Source organism: Trichoplusia ni, chromosome 6 (assembly GCF_003590095.1).
Source record: "Trichoplusia ni isolate ovarian cell line Hi5 chromosome 6, tn1, whole genome shotgun sequence".
In the NCBI taxonomy this organism is placed as follows: Eukaryota; Metazoa; Arthropoda; class Insecta; order Lepidoptera; family Noctuidae; genus Trichoplusia; species Trichoplusia ni.
In genome coordinates, this window is record NC_039483.1 from 2639496 (window position 1) to 2653956 (window position 14461).

The 14461-nt window shown below is 34.7% G+C and overlaps 1 protein-coding gene across 1 annotated transcript; it reads left to right on the forward strand.

Annotated features, from left to right (window-relative positions):
* The first annotated feature begins 237 nt into the window (after positions 1-237).
* On the forward strand, positions 238-9320 carry LOC113495148 (methionine--tRNA ligase, mitochondrial). Its single transcript, XM_026873756.1, has 10 exons — positions 238-558; positions 940-1038; positions 2871-3052; positions 3405-3524; positions 4020-4128; positions 4700-4818; positions 5410-5561; positions 5934-6139; positions 6658-6852; positions 7160-9320. The coding sequence occupies exons 1-10, from the start codon at positions 474-476 to the stop codon at positions 7615-7617; spliced, it is 1725 nt and encodes a 574-aa protein (XP_026729557.1). The 5' UTR covers positions 238-473; the 3' UTR covers positions 7618-9320.
* The last annotated feature ends 5141 nt before the right edge of the window (positions 9321-14461 follow it).

The following is a 14461-nucleotide window of genomic DNA, read 5'->3' on the forward strand; positions in this document are numbered from 1 at the left end:
AAGTAAAATTTCTAATAGTTCTACCTCGTAATTTTTAGGTATCATGATTTAGTTTAGTAATTTAACTGTACGCATTTTTTGCGACACATAAACTTTGATCATTGAAAGTCTTCAAAGAAGCGTTGAATAGAAAATGCGTGTAATGGATCATTTACAATTCGACCAGTTACAGAAGTACATGAACGCCAATCGTTTGTTATGTAAATAGGAGGCAACTTAATATTCCCAAATGGCATGTGCATTTGCCATAAGTTGACATTTGTTTTGTCCTTCATTCACCTGTGAATAATGTCACGGTGAACTCGGATAGTTTATGTATTAACTGAGTAAATAATGTTTCATGAATAGAATTGTAACACAAACGTGTGACTGCACAATACAAACGAAAGCTCGCACTATATGTAAACAGTTGATAACATAACCTCACTAGTAATCAGCTGGGTAAACAGTGCGAGTGGTAATTTTCCGATAAAATGAGGTTAACATTACGTTTATTTTCATCTGTCGTCCAAAGAACACCTTTTTACATTACTACGCCAATATTTTATGTGAATGCGGGTAAGTTCACACTACAAATAAAAGTTTGAATTTCGTACTAAGTACTGCTAAAATTAAACTGGTTTAGAGGAATGTATTTTTGTTATTGCTCTGCCGTGGGTCCACACTATAATTTTAATACATAAAGATTTTATCAAGTTTCCAATTAGATTATTTTTTCCAATAACTTTTTGCTTTAACATCTCAAGAACAGCTTAGCAACACGAAAGTAGGTGTGTTATAATTATAATATCAGCTGGAAATATTACCACTGCCTTTACACATGCAGAGAAGGAATAATTAATGTTATACAAAGAAGAATTTAATTCCATATTTTTTTATAACTCTATATTTATTAAGTACTTCTTTTAACTATCATATATCTATCTATCACGATTTCAGCTCCTCACTTGGGCCACCTGTACACAGCACTAGTCGCAGATGCTATACAGCGGTTTGAAAAGCTCACAAACCCTGACTGCAAGGTCATATTTAGCACAGGTAAAATACTAACATTTTTTCTATTGTCTAAAAATTTGCATTAAAACCTTTCCATTTTATGTTTTCAATTTGATTTAAAGGCAAAATAAAGTCTGTCTATCACCAGCTTGTATCTCATAAACTGTTTAACTTAGACAGTTAAATTTTGTATATAAAATGTATTTCTATTGCCACTATAACAACAAAATAAAACGAAATCGAGTTTAAGCCATGTTTGCTAGAAAAATAATCAAGGGATGACCATTGCACCAAAGCATTTGAAAATTTGTATTTATTTAGTTTATTTGTATGGAAAGCTCAATGTAGTCATATCAACTCGCACTTTACGGGTTTTTAATCCCAATTTTAAAATCATCATAGAAGCAGTCAAGCTAGTTACGAAATGATATGAATTCCTAAGTTACACTCTGTATTAGAAGATATTATCAAACATACATGACCTCCATTAACAAACATTACCTCAGAGACACAACAAGCACTACTGATTGAATAATTGTTGTATTCATCTCAAGTAATAACATTTCACATTTATGTAAGGTATGGAACAATTCTCATTGATCACTTTAACTGTTTTACTTGCATTTGTGTCATAACTTTGGAATGGGATGAATATTTTTTTTGCCGTCGCTATTGTGAATTTTACTAGATCCTTATGTCTCAAGGACTTTTCCTAAACTTTAAAGCAGTAATCTTTGTTAACTTTTGTTTATTAAAAAAATATATGTCCTATTCACAGAATAAACTATTACATTCGTACATTATTAAAACATCCCTACTAATTATTATAAATGCGAAAGTAACTCTGTTTGTCTGTTACGCTTTCACATCTAAACCACTGAACTAATTTTAATGAAATTTGGTACAGAGATAGAGTTGACCTTGAGGAAGAACATAAGATAGTTTTCATCTCGGACTTTTGAAGAGTTCTCTTGGAAACGCGATATAACCGACCTCGACGCGGGCGAAGCCGCGGGCGAAAAGCTAGTAGGTTTATAAATAGGATATTGATTCAACCTTGCAGTCTGATGCAACTGAACTATGGACTGATAACAATCTAAATTGCATCTTATGTAAATAGTGCACTTGTAATCAAATGTGCCACTATCACAAATAGAAAATATTGATTTGTAACAGACCATATGTTAATGTTTCTTTAGATAGTTCGATGTTTATCTAAAAACTTAAATTACATTGTAGTTTATACTTTCACTGTTTCTCATAAAAACTAATTTGTTTTAATTTCAATTTAAATGGGTGAAACCATACTTTGGTTTACAGATTTAAAAAAAAAATCTCTTTTTATTCGCTACTATCAATTGGAGATAGGTAGCAAGTCAGGCTGTAGTTAGTTAATTGTAGTTTACAGTAAATACGATTCAAATGAGACGTTTTGGCAGTCGAGAATTGAAGCACTCGGTATTCGCGCAGCACTCGACATTATTACCTTTTTTTATGTTCTACTAAACATTCTTAACATTTAGCATATAATAGGCTTGACATTCTTATATCTCGATATTAGCCTCACTCGACATTCGTAGCACACATAGCCCACATTGTTGCTACGAATGTCAATTGTAGCAAAAATCGATATTTGCTACGATTTTGTCAGTTTTTATAATAACTATCGTGAGACCGATTCATTATTAAATGATGTAACGGTTTACTTAAGCGTATTTATCGGGGTTGCCCGACTAATTTTGGACCCAACCGAAGTCCTTAATCATGAGCAGACGCGGCTGCATCCCGCCGCGTCAGTCACTATCATGAGAATGATTTATTATTAAATACGGGATCAGATACAGAAAGATTATATTGTCTCCTCTTCTTTCCAGGCACAGACGAGCATGGCACCAAGATTCAGCAAGCGGCGGCCAAAGCGAACCTCTCACCTCCTGACTACTGCTCCGCTGTATCCAATGAGTACAGACAGCTGTTCAAAGAGTTCAATGTTGAGTACACCGACTTCATACGGACCACTGAGGATCGACACAAGAAGGCAGTCAGACATTTCTGGGTATGTACTTGCTATTGTATTTTGAACTTTATGTGATTGATATAGAGTATTGTATTGCGTGAAAGTAGTTTAGTAATCTTGATTTACTATTTTTTTTTTTATAATATTGGACAACATTCACACAACGCCATCTAGTCTCAAATTTGAACCATAAGTCCATTATGTCCATTTTGAACTATAAGTCGTTTAGGTAGAGTTTCATTTTGCGGGAAAGTTGTATAATAATTTCAAATTTTGAGCTTTTATGTGGCTAAGATAGAGTGTTGTGTTGAGTGAAAGCTATAGTAGAGATTATTTTATGCTGGTTAGATTTATAAATTTATATATAAATATTCTATTTTCGTTTGTACAGAACAAGTTAGTTGAAGAGGACTACGTGTACAAGGCTCAGTACAGCGGCTGGTACAGCGTCAACGATGAGGCCTTCGTGCCGGAGACACACGTTAAAGACGAACTCAGAGACGGAGAAACTGTGAGTGTATTATACAGTTACATATACAGTTATTTTTGCATGTCTAGAGGTGCGTAAATCACTTCTTGAAATACGGTAAAACGGATGAATAGAGGTATGTTTGGGCTGCATAGAAAAAGAGATTTTATTAAGATTTGGACGTTTAACAAAATCACATATAAAGATTATATGAAAATTTTCAAGCATTTCATAAATAATTGTGTTTAAGCATTTTTATGTACGCAAACGCATGCGGTCAGAACAATCGGTTCTTAACCACGATCTTTATTTTTCATCTGTTTGAACTGACTGTAATTGTCACGGTTCGTAATATAGCTGGGTGATGAAGCGGAGCGTCAGTAATAGGGTTTTTGTTCTTTGAGTGCGGAACCCTGACCGATCAATAGCAATATCTTATACTTTTCAACGAATTGTGCAGACCTATACGATAAAAGTCAAGCTTTTATGTTTTTTTGATAGATAGGATTTCTATTGTGGTTAATAAATTGTTTTCAGGTAAAAGTGTCGATAGAATCAGGTCACAAAGTGGAGTGGACGGAGGAGACGAACTACATGTTCAGGCTGAGCGCGTTCAAAACACATTTGAAGAACTGGCTTAAACAGGGTAAGGGTCATTTGTTTTTTTATAATAAATTGATTAGATCTGTGTTATGGCTATGTTTTATCTCGTTAATGTGAAATTGTAATTTTCTCTCTTAAACAAGTTGAAGTTTTATTTTGAGTTCCTTACCCAAAAGTTAGAAATGGGATTCTAGAACTAAGGCTCCTCTATCTTTTTCATATAAGAGCTAAGCAACAGTTGTCTTGTCAAAAAATTGATCGCAGTCACTGATCGGTTTCGTACTTGACCGGTTTTCTCTTGTAATGCTTGTGTGTTAGATCAATTTAGTACTAACAAGGATCTATTCTCCAAACATTATCTCCAATCAATATCATCAGCTAACCTCGCTAGCTTTTTGATTTTTTATATTATTTGACCAAAAAATTTGTAGTCGTGTTTTGTGTTTTTTTTTTAAAGCCACTCAATATTCCCATTTACGCTTCCCTTTCACTTGTAGCACAAAATATAAAATTAGTATCACTTACTACTTATTTATAAAAACGGCTACCTGATAATAAACCTATTTAACCAAATTATTGTCCATTTATTTATTTATGCATATAAATGTCACCAGACGGTGTGATAACGCCGTCCAAGTTCCAGAAGCAGCTACAAGACATGGTGACAGACGACGCGTACCTGCCCGACATCTCGGTGAGCAGGCCCGCGGCCAGGGTGCACTGGGCTATACCGGTACGTAGCTATGCACGATACTAATATATATACCTATAGATATAGATACTAGCTGTCCCGGCGAACTACGTACCGCTTTACAGTTGAAGTCCATTTTTTTGCAAATTATCCATTTTCAAACCGTTTCAACCTTCCTTGTACTGCTACGAATATTTAAAGACTAAAATGAGCGAAATCGGTTCAGCCGTTGTTGAGTTTTTGCGAGACTCACGAACAGCTTTCCATTTTTATATATAAAAAGAAGAAAAAGATATCAAACTATTAGATGACACGGTTTACTCACGCGTATTTATCGGGATTGTCCGACTAGTCAAAAGCAAAAATATGAATTCCCTTTATTCAAAATAGGCTACGCCAGATCGACTCGCATCCCGACGCGGTCCGGTTGGGTAAAAATGATTCATCACGAGCTATTACAAAATTGTATCAAATGTAGATGTACTATCAAACTTTCGTTCGCGTGGAGAAGTAACAATGGGGAGTCTTTCTTTGATTTTGAACATTTTTTCTACGTGATTTGTATATTGGCATAACTATTGATTAGAGCTAAACACGAAAAATACACTAAACGCACTCTCACTCATTACCCAGGTTCCAAACGATGAAGAGCAGAGTATATACGTGTGGCTGGATGCTCTCGTCAACTACCTGTCGGTGGTGGGCTACCCGGATGACGAGGCTATGCAGCAGGCCGGCAGACCCTGGCCGGCAGACGTGCAGGTCGTGGGCAAGGATATACTCAAGTAAGGAGGATTTTGTTGATATGGGTTTTGGAGTAGAATGGAGATATATTAAATTTAATACAATCATGGATGTATAAAACTAAAATTCACGAAATGTACTAATTAGTGTTTTTTTACACAGATATCATAAATATAGGTGCCACTGTCTTCAAATTAAATTCCTGTTCCTTTATCGCATTTCATCTCTAGTTTAATACTTTTTCTCTAAAACGGGGATTTCGTCTACAATATTATTTCCTTGTAAACATTGCAAGACAAAAAGGAAAATATCAGAGAAGATTAACACTTCTAGGAAGTCAATATCTCGATCGTTACCCATAATAATATCCGAAAATATGAAATAACCCCCACATATTGCACCATTCCTATTAGATTCCACGGTATCTACTGGCCGGCCTTCCTGATGGCCATCAAGTGGCACCCCCCGCGGCGGCTGGTCTGCCACTCGCACTGGACCGTCGACGGCAGCAAGATGTCGAAGTCGCTGGGCAACGTGGTTTGCCCACGCTCCAGCATCGTGGGCAACGAGGGGCTCAGGTATCTGCTGTTGAGAGAGGCCACGATGAGCAGTGATGCTAGTGAGTATTTATTTTGTTTGTTTAGAAATCATTTTTGTTTTGGAAGGTTCTGTTTACTTGTTTTGAGAAAATACATTTCTTTTATTCTTCCGTGGATGATACGGTATTTTAATATAATTTTTTATTTGATCTGATTATGCTTTTTGAAAAATTCTCAGTGATTTATATGCATTTTTGCGTCTTTCTTCTTACCAAGGGTCATACAATGTTTGTATGTTTGTAATCTTACATAGAAACACTAATTTTATGTACAACTGTTTAATCCACGAATTACTGAACTCCTTTCATTTAATTTATTTTTCTTATCAATTGGGAATATCTTCAACGCCGCCTTATATTTGATGAAATCCTTTGATTACATACCTTGTCTCAAGAATTATTGTCAAGCAACAAACATTTCCTGCCAATTTCCATTAAAAAAATCAGCTTTTAAACCAACGTCACAGATTTGAGAATTTTGCACCATATACTGTAGAATAAAAATATATCTTAAGAGCATCGAGCCCTCTCTGTTGCAGACTACAGCGAGACGAAATTAATAAACGTCGCGAACTCGGAGCTGGCGGACACGTTAGGCAACCTGTCGTCGCGCTGCGCGGGCGCGGCGCTGAACCCGCGCGCGGAGTTCCCCGCGCTGCACGCGCGCGAGCTGGCCGCGCAAGCCGCGGGGTCGCGCGCCGCGCTGCTCATGCGCCATGTCGAGGCTCTGCCTGGTGAGCTTCATTGGGATCTCGCTGTTCCACTGTCTCCAAATTTGTCTGTAATTTTTTTGAAGTGCCGCCACTTCAACTCTTGCCTAACGCTAAACGATAAAATGTTGATGCCGTTGCACATTGTCAAATTATCGCGTTAAGTTGTTGGCAGACCCTACGTCCATAATTGCGATACATAATTTCATTTCTCATTGGAAATATTGGAAAACATTGGAAATTAAAAAAAGCGAGGTGTAATTTAGAATTTGATAAATCAAACATCTAAAACAAAAATTTTAACCATTCATTTTATTTTTATCGTCGACAGAGATATGCCACGCACACTACTCAAATTATCAATTCTACAAAGCAGTAGACGCTGTCATCAAAGTCCTACACATTGCCAACTTATTCTTCGAAACACAGAAACCCTGGGAGCTTCGAAAACTTCCAGAAAAACAGAAAGAACTAGACGTCATCCTACACATCACCATGGAAACCTTAAGAATATGTGCCATTATCTTACAACCCATCATCCCAGAAATGACTTGTAAACTACTAGATAAACTACAAATAAGTAGAGATTGCCGCACCTGGCAACACTCGGAGACGCCATCTTGGAGAATAAAGGGCGCCATTTACGAACCTAAGAATATACAGAGCGGGAAATTTGTTCTGTTCCAAAGAATTTATGAAAAAAAGAATACTCAAGCACGGCCTGTTAGGAAAGAACAGAATGATGTGGAAAAGAAGAAAAAACTGCAGAAGAAGAAAGTTACCGCGTAGAGTTTGTACGCTTAGATAATGCAATCAAACGTGGTAAATAGGAGTCAAGCAGAATAGATACATATTTAATACAGGAATCATACACTTTATGGTATCACTTGTTCACAGTATATTACCTACCCAAAGGGTTAAAACGCAGCCCTTACACTGAATGTCCGCTCTGTGTCCGTTTTAAAGTATTTTGAGATTAAACAGTTATGATAATTCTTTAGTTTAAAACAAAAATGTGTCCTTTCAAGCTTGCGAGTCCTATTAACAGCATTTGATCGTACGGGTTTTAGATTTGAAATAGTTTGTATAGAAAATGACTTTTGCCATTTTTTATCTGTACTTCATTGGTTTAGGTACTTAAAAAAGATAAACGACACAATAACTTACTTAAATAATGCACAACTAAACAAAGAGAAAACAAGAATGAAGATCACCAAGGTAAATATACCATTAAAATTTACAATTTATTTATTCATTGAATATGTGTTTGATAAAACCAACATTGTTTATCCTTTTTTAAGTACCTAAACCCCTGTAGTATATTTTTCTCATCACTTTAATCAATTTACGCATATTTATTTATAATTAAGCATTAAATGATTAAGCTAATCACTAAATCTAATTTAATGTGTTCATAGTTCATAGATTCATGAAGCACCGGTTTTTAGAATGCTTTTCAATAAATCACTCAACAGGGCAGGGCCCCAACTTCGCTATTTACAATGGCCGAAAAATGAATGTTAATTGGATTAAATTTGACACTATTCTCCATACATTTTGTTCGTAAGATATTCATTTTATTGGCCGCGAGTGTTTCGCAGTGTACTGAATTTCCAATTTTTAAGTTGGAAAAGTGCTTAGGAGAATACGGATACTGTCTAATTTAATCAAATTTTCATTAATTCGTCGTCTATTATAAATAGCGGCATTGGGACCTTAGTTGGTTTATCATAAACCAAACAACGCTACATGGATTTCACAGGGAAGTCTTTGTTTTTCATTGATAAGTATTTAAAATTCCGGTCGTTACATAAATATTTAAGAACAGTACTGAGTAAAATGGCGCCCATACCTGTCTTATTGTGTCTGCCTTTATCATTTGGAGCTTTGATAGCCTATAAAGGCAGTACGTAAGCGGGAAAGGCCACTAGTGTTACGACCTTTAGACTGCCAAGTAAAAGGTTCGAATCCCGACACATACCAATTGCATTTTGAATTTATGGGCGTATTACAAAATTATTTTTCTTTTACTTGAATCGGTGAAACAAAAATATCGTGAGAAAGCGCGGTCATTTTTCTAAGATTAGATAACGTCAGAGAGATCTACTAAGGGTTAATAAAACTAACACCAGAACCCCTTTCCCATCATATGAAAATAATTCTTGTTTATTGTCATGTGTGACTATTAAACTTTTTACAAGGTTACCTATCTTAGTATTGTTCTTGCATAAGGCTTTTTGTCTTTAGTGTTTCAATTACTATCTTGTAAATATTCAATTATGACTGTATTTTGAAAATTATGCATTTTATATGGGATTTTAATGTAAATTGAAAAGACTGTCCATTATCTTCGAGTAGTCGCTTCCTAATTTATGAGATTTGAATCTTATTTAGTAGTAAGTAGAGTTAGTTTTGCGGTGCATTTTGTAAGATTCTGATCTAATTAGATTTCTCTTAATTGTTATTTGTGTTTAATAAATTGTTGAATTTCATTCTGTTTTTACTGAAACTGAGATTTAAAAATTAAGTAATTACATTATCTCATTTGTACGCAGAAATATCCAACATAAAAGTAACCTTATATCCTGAACATGAAAGTCCAAAATCATCTGACTGTTTTGAATACACATACACGATATTTACCTTTTTCTAGTTCCTAAATTCCACATTTCTACAAGACAGGGTGAAAAGAAAACACAAACTCTATATCGGAGTCAATTTATTTACGAATATGCTTATAGAATAATAATATTTGCATCAAAATACTGCAATAACGACTAACAGTATGAAGGAAAGCTAACCATAACACTATCAAGCTAAATACAGCGGCGTGACGTTTGCATTGCAACCGATCGCGCAACACGTTGCAGCGGCACGATACGCGAGCTCGCGAACACTCGGGCTTCGGAAATTACCGGAAACGAATAATATCTCATCTTCTCAAAATACATACCCACGTAATGGACGTACCAATTATATTCATTCGAAAAATCACGATACTATACGTACAAGCGAACCTTCAAAATACTTTATCCAAAATCCTAACCTCAAAATGTCTGCCCATCTGTTCGGCAATTTCCGGCAAGCCGAAGTTTCCCGAACGCCGCGCATCGTGCCGCTACTTCAATACACTTAGTCGAAAATGCATCAAATGAGTATGATACAGGTATGGTACTAATTAATCATTATTTATATAAATTCTTACAAAAATTCGGTGACACATACATTTTGCTTAAATGCTTAATAAAAACAGTTATATGTGAACGCCGTTTGATTAAAACACTATTTCGTCTATTAGTAGCCGTTAAACGAACGACATATATTAACAATGTAGTATAAAACTATTTTTTCATAAGAATATATTGGCATTATTTTCACTGTCTTTTATACAAAGTAATCTTTCTCTAACTACTTAATCTAGGTAACGCCATTTTGGGGTCCATTGCCGTTTTTAAATGTCAAGAAGGTAGAGGGGGTTGTATAAAACCGGTATTGGACACCTAAAACGCACTACTGAACTACGACGCGACGTTCCTTACCCATAAACAACGTTCACAGATAACAATATGCACAATGACTTTGCCCTAAAATATAGTTCGAATACTTAAAGAAACTGTACACGTTTGAGCTCCTAGTTGAGCCGCGAGCTCAGACACGAGAATATCGCTCAACTTAATTTACGAACCGATATCGACTTCGTTGCTCGAAGCTGTTATGAACAGCTTTACTTAAATTTAATTATAACTAAAATAAAAATGCATAATGGATGGTAACACAAAACCAAATCTACAAAACCTTCGTCGTGTCATATCGGCTTTACAAACGGACTCAGTTTACTATGAGCTCTTAGAGCAGCTTTTTTCATTAGAGAGGGGCTTTAAAGACCGAGAAAACCGGGATCCCGGTAAGGACACAACGGAACCTGGGCCCATGACGTGTCCAAGACATCTTTTCATCCCTAACAAAAGTCTATTGTTGAGCAAAAGAGACGCAGACATAAAATGTATTACGCCATCTCGCTTCTACCATTACAACTAGAGCTCATAGTACCCACATGACGTCACTCTATCGTTGTCATATACCGCTTGAACTTCAAACTACACAATAATACACAAATCCATTCGTTTCAGTTCACGAGTATCAGAAACCTGCAGTTTGCCCGACTTAAAAATATTCAACCGTAACTTAAATATCTTTTATAAAGCAACGAAGTCGATATTTGAACTTCTTAAATAGAATAGGAGCGTGGAGGTTTATATTCGCTCGAATAACTCATTTAGGGAAAGGTTTAATTTATTAAATCATTGGCAGATTAAAATTACTTTTCATCTTGGAACATTTCTATCTAAAAAAATTAAAAACGCTTTCCCTAAAATGAGTGAACCGAACGAATCGTTTGTGCGAATGAAATAAAAAAAATCGTAGCGAGATGTCTTACACGATTACCCTTGAATGCCTAAGTTGGCACTTCGGCTGTTTCCGTCAACATTCGTATAAGTAATTTAACAAGATGGCGCCGAATGTGTCGGAGAGCCGGTGCAGTGATGGCATTATAAAAATGAGTTCGAATGCTTGTGGTCGGGACAACGAAAGATATATCAAAATGTCGAGTTAATTGTTTATTTTGTACATTTAATCTGGTCTAAAAACTGATTAATCTACTAAATTTCAACCAGATTTTTGACCAAACAACGTTTAACAATTCATTAACTGGTTAATACAATTTCTTTACGTCGCAAATGTTTTCAAACTACTGTAGCAATACAGTTCGTCTAGTTTCGATACAAATGGCAACATTTTAAGTATCGTCATTAGCTTAATACCAGAATTTACAACCTACCTACATTCCACGCCAATTCAGGCAACATTTAAATTTAATTTTCGCAAGCACTTCATATAACTACAAATGTTAGTAATAGCTCTTACAACTAATTTCATGTTAAGGCTTACAAGCCAAGTTTGGAACTTTTATCAAACCCGTAATTTATCTTTAGAAATATCAGCAATTTTTATATTATTGATATTCCTGTGACCTTAAAGACGTAGCTTTAAGGTCTCAATTAGCGACGGAAATATCGCTATTCGTTAAAATATAAATTCGTTCCCGACCACACTCATCCACTCGTTACAAATAGGCGTCGAAATATTCAATAACAATAATAATTACACATCAAAATGCATCAATACTTATATACTAATACAAATATTGGAAGTGAATTGGCAATGTACAGTAAGACGAAAATAATCCAATTTTGTGCGACATTTTTCATTCACAACTTACTCTGTGGAAGTACTTGGAGCTTTACCGTTCGCTCGTGTGACAGGCATGGTACTTTAAAACTGACATTTAGGACCTTAATATGTCACTTGGAACATATCTTATACCATAAAACAACATTGTTCAAAATATATATCATTTAGAACACGCTCTTTGGCTGACCATTTATTAAAACTTTAGAGCAAGTTTTCACAACGCGTTACGTAACTTCTTTTATTCAAATACCAGACTAGGAATTTAGAATCTTGCAAAACCGTAACCCTTTTCGTCTGTTTTACGGGGTAACGTAAAATATTACGTCATGTTTAGGGAGAGGGGGGTGCAGTAAAACTTTATTATGTGTCACATAGGGGAGAGGGAGGGTTCTAAATCTTCTGAAATCGCTTTTCGTAATACTTGAACGCTCCTTAAGTAGCAGAATTAGGGTCCAGGTAGAGCACGGTAAAGCCCCAGTCCACTAATTACTATACTAACAACATAACATTCCTTAATTTCTCACATAACTACTTCATCTTTAGTCTAACTTCACGAAATGAACTCAACACATAGACCTCTCAATTCGTTTCATCATTATTGCTCGATAGACATTTATCTAGTTGACTTACGTGAGGCGGACGACATTCATTTATTTATAAATTGTAACAAGATGTTAAGCAGACATTATTTTATTGCTATGTGTGGGTTTTATTGCTTATTCGTTTATATTCTTGAGGGTAGTTTCTGTAAAAGATCGTATAAGATTGGTATTTAAATAATTGTAATGTGACATCTATAGTATTTTTCAAGGATTTTCCAATCTATAAATTTGGAAATATCAATAAAATCTGAATTTATTTTATGTCATAATTATCTGTAAACAGATTATATTCAAATTTCTCCTCAAATATATAAACACGTAAGTAATAATACTATGTCCACTTAAACAGCTTGTGAGCACTAGCTTTTTGATTCTTTATACATTGAATATTGATCTAGATAACTCTCGTTATTCATCATACAAATATACAATTGAAATATGTTGAAAACTTGTATATAAAGGTAGGATTATCAAATACAAATATTTGTCAAAAAAAAGTTGCAAAAAGATTTGTATGTAGTTGTATTTTGTTTTTTGAATATAAAACAAAAATCTTCCAAACGGTAGATGTTATATTAAGGGCCTGTTTACACAGGGTATTTTACATCTCCGGTACCCGAAGACTTTAATCTCTAACGCTTGCGATACAAACCTTTATTATTATTAATTTCAAACGACTCGAATGTAAACCTTGTGTCGCGGGGGTTTTACAAACATTCAAGTCACATCCACAAAGACACCCGACTCAGGACAAGCATTCGTGGATCACACAAATGCTTGTCACGTTACGCTCAGTGGCTTTGGCGTGGTGACCTCAACCACTCGGCCAACCGTGCCTTAATCTATGACTTTGAAAGTTGCGCGTGTCTAAAGTAGTTGGGTATCGGGGACTTGAGTTTTCTTGTGTTTTTAGTACCTCATTATAATAATAATCTTAATTTCAGGCAACTGAGCCAACTATTATCGCAAAACATGACATTTATTTACAAAAATGACAAACAAAACTTGTATTATAAGGAATATGAGTATAATAACACTTTAATTGACCTCAAAATAAGTACAAAATATCAAAAAAAAATGTTTATAAATAATAAAATGTCATGTAAACTGATTTCTGTATCCATGATTGTTGCTATTCGAAAAAAATACTAGAAATAAATATATAAACGTATTTGCAATAAATTATTTAAAAACATAAATTTACTAGATCATACAAAGAACAATATCCGTTTAAGAAATATAAGAAAATGATACACAGAAGTAATTGAATTATAAATCGATTCATTAACTAAAACCATCGTTAAGTAAACCAAGAAAAATAATGAATATCGATTAAAAAACTAATCCGCACATACTTACTAAAAAACATTCGTTTGATTGAATAATATCATGAATAAAAAGTAACTTGAATAATTATATACATATATAAATAATTAAATTGTTTGTTCGTGTTTACTCAGGTTGCTATTGAGCTAAATGCATGTAAATAATATCAGTCGTCAATATGAAAAATATCAATATACCTGGTATTAACTAAATTGTTCATGATACTACCGACTTAACAAAAGGAGTTCATTACTTTCACATTAACTTCTGCGACGTCAGTTTTATAAAAAAAAATGTTGTTTTTATACCTATTTACCGACATTACCAACAATATCAAAACAATAATCATAATAGGCCAGATTTATAAAGGTATATTCACGAATTTAATCTGTAACGATCCCACTGTTGGGCAAGGCCTCTTCTCATACATAAAGTCCGATTTGTATTTTCTC

What these genes read in the sequence shown, in the direction of transcription:
- LOC113495148 (XM_026873756.1), top strand. Translation starts at nt 474, where the DNA reads ATGAGGTTAACATTACGTTTATTTTCATCTGTCGTCCAAAGAACACCT. An exon ending in AGGCAGTCAGACATTTCTGG is followed by an intron (nt 3,053 to 3,404) that starts GTATGTACTTGC and finishes TCGTTTGTACAG; the next exon opens with AACAAGTTAGTTGAAGAGGA. An exon ending in GGGTGCACTGGGCTATACCG is followed by an intron (nt 4,819 to 5,409) that starts GTACGTAGCTAT and finishes CTCATTACCCAG; the next exon opens with GTTCCAAACGATGAAGAGCA.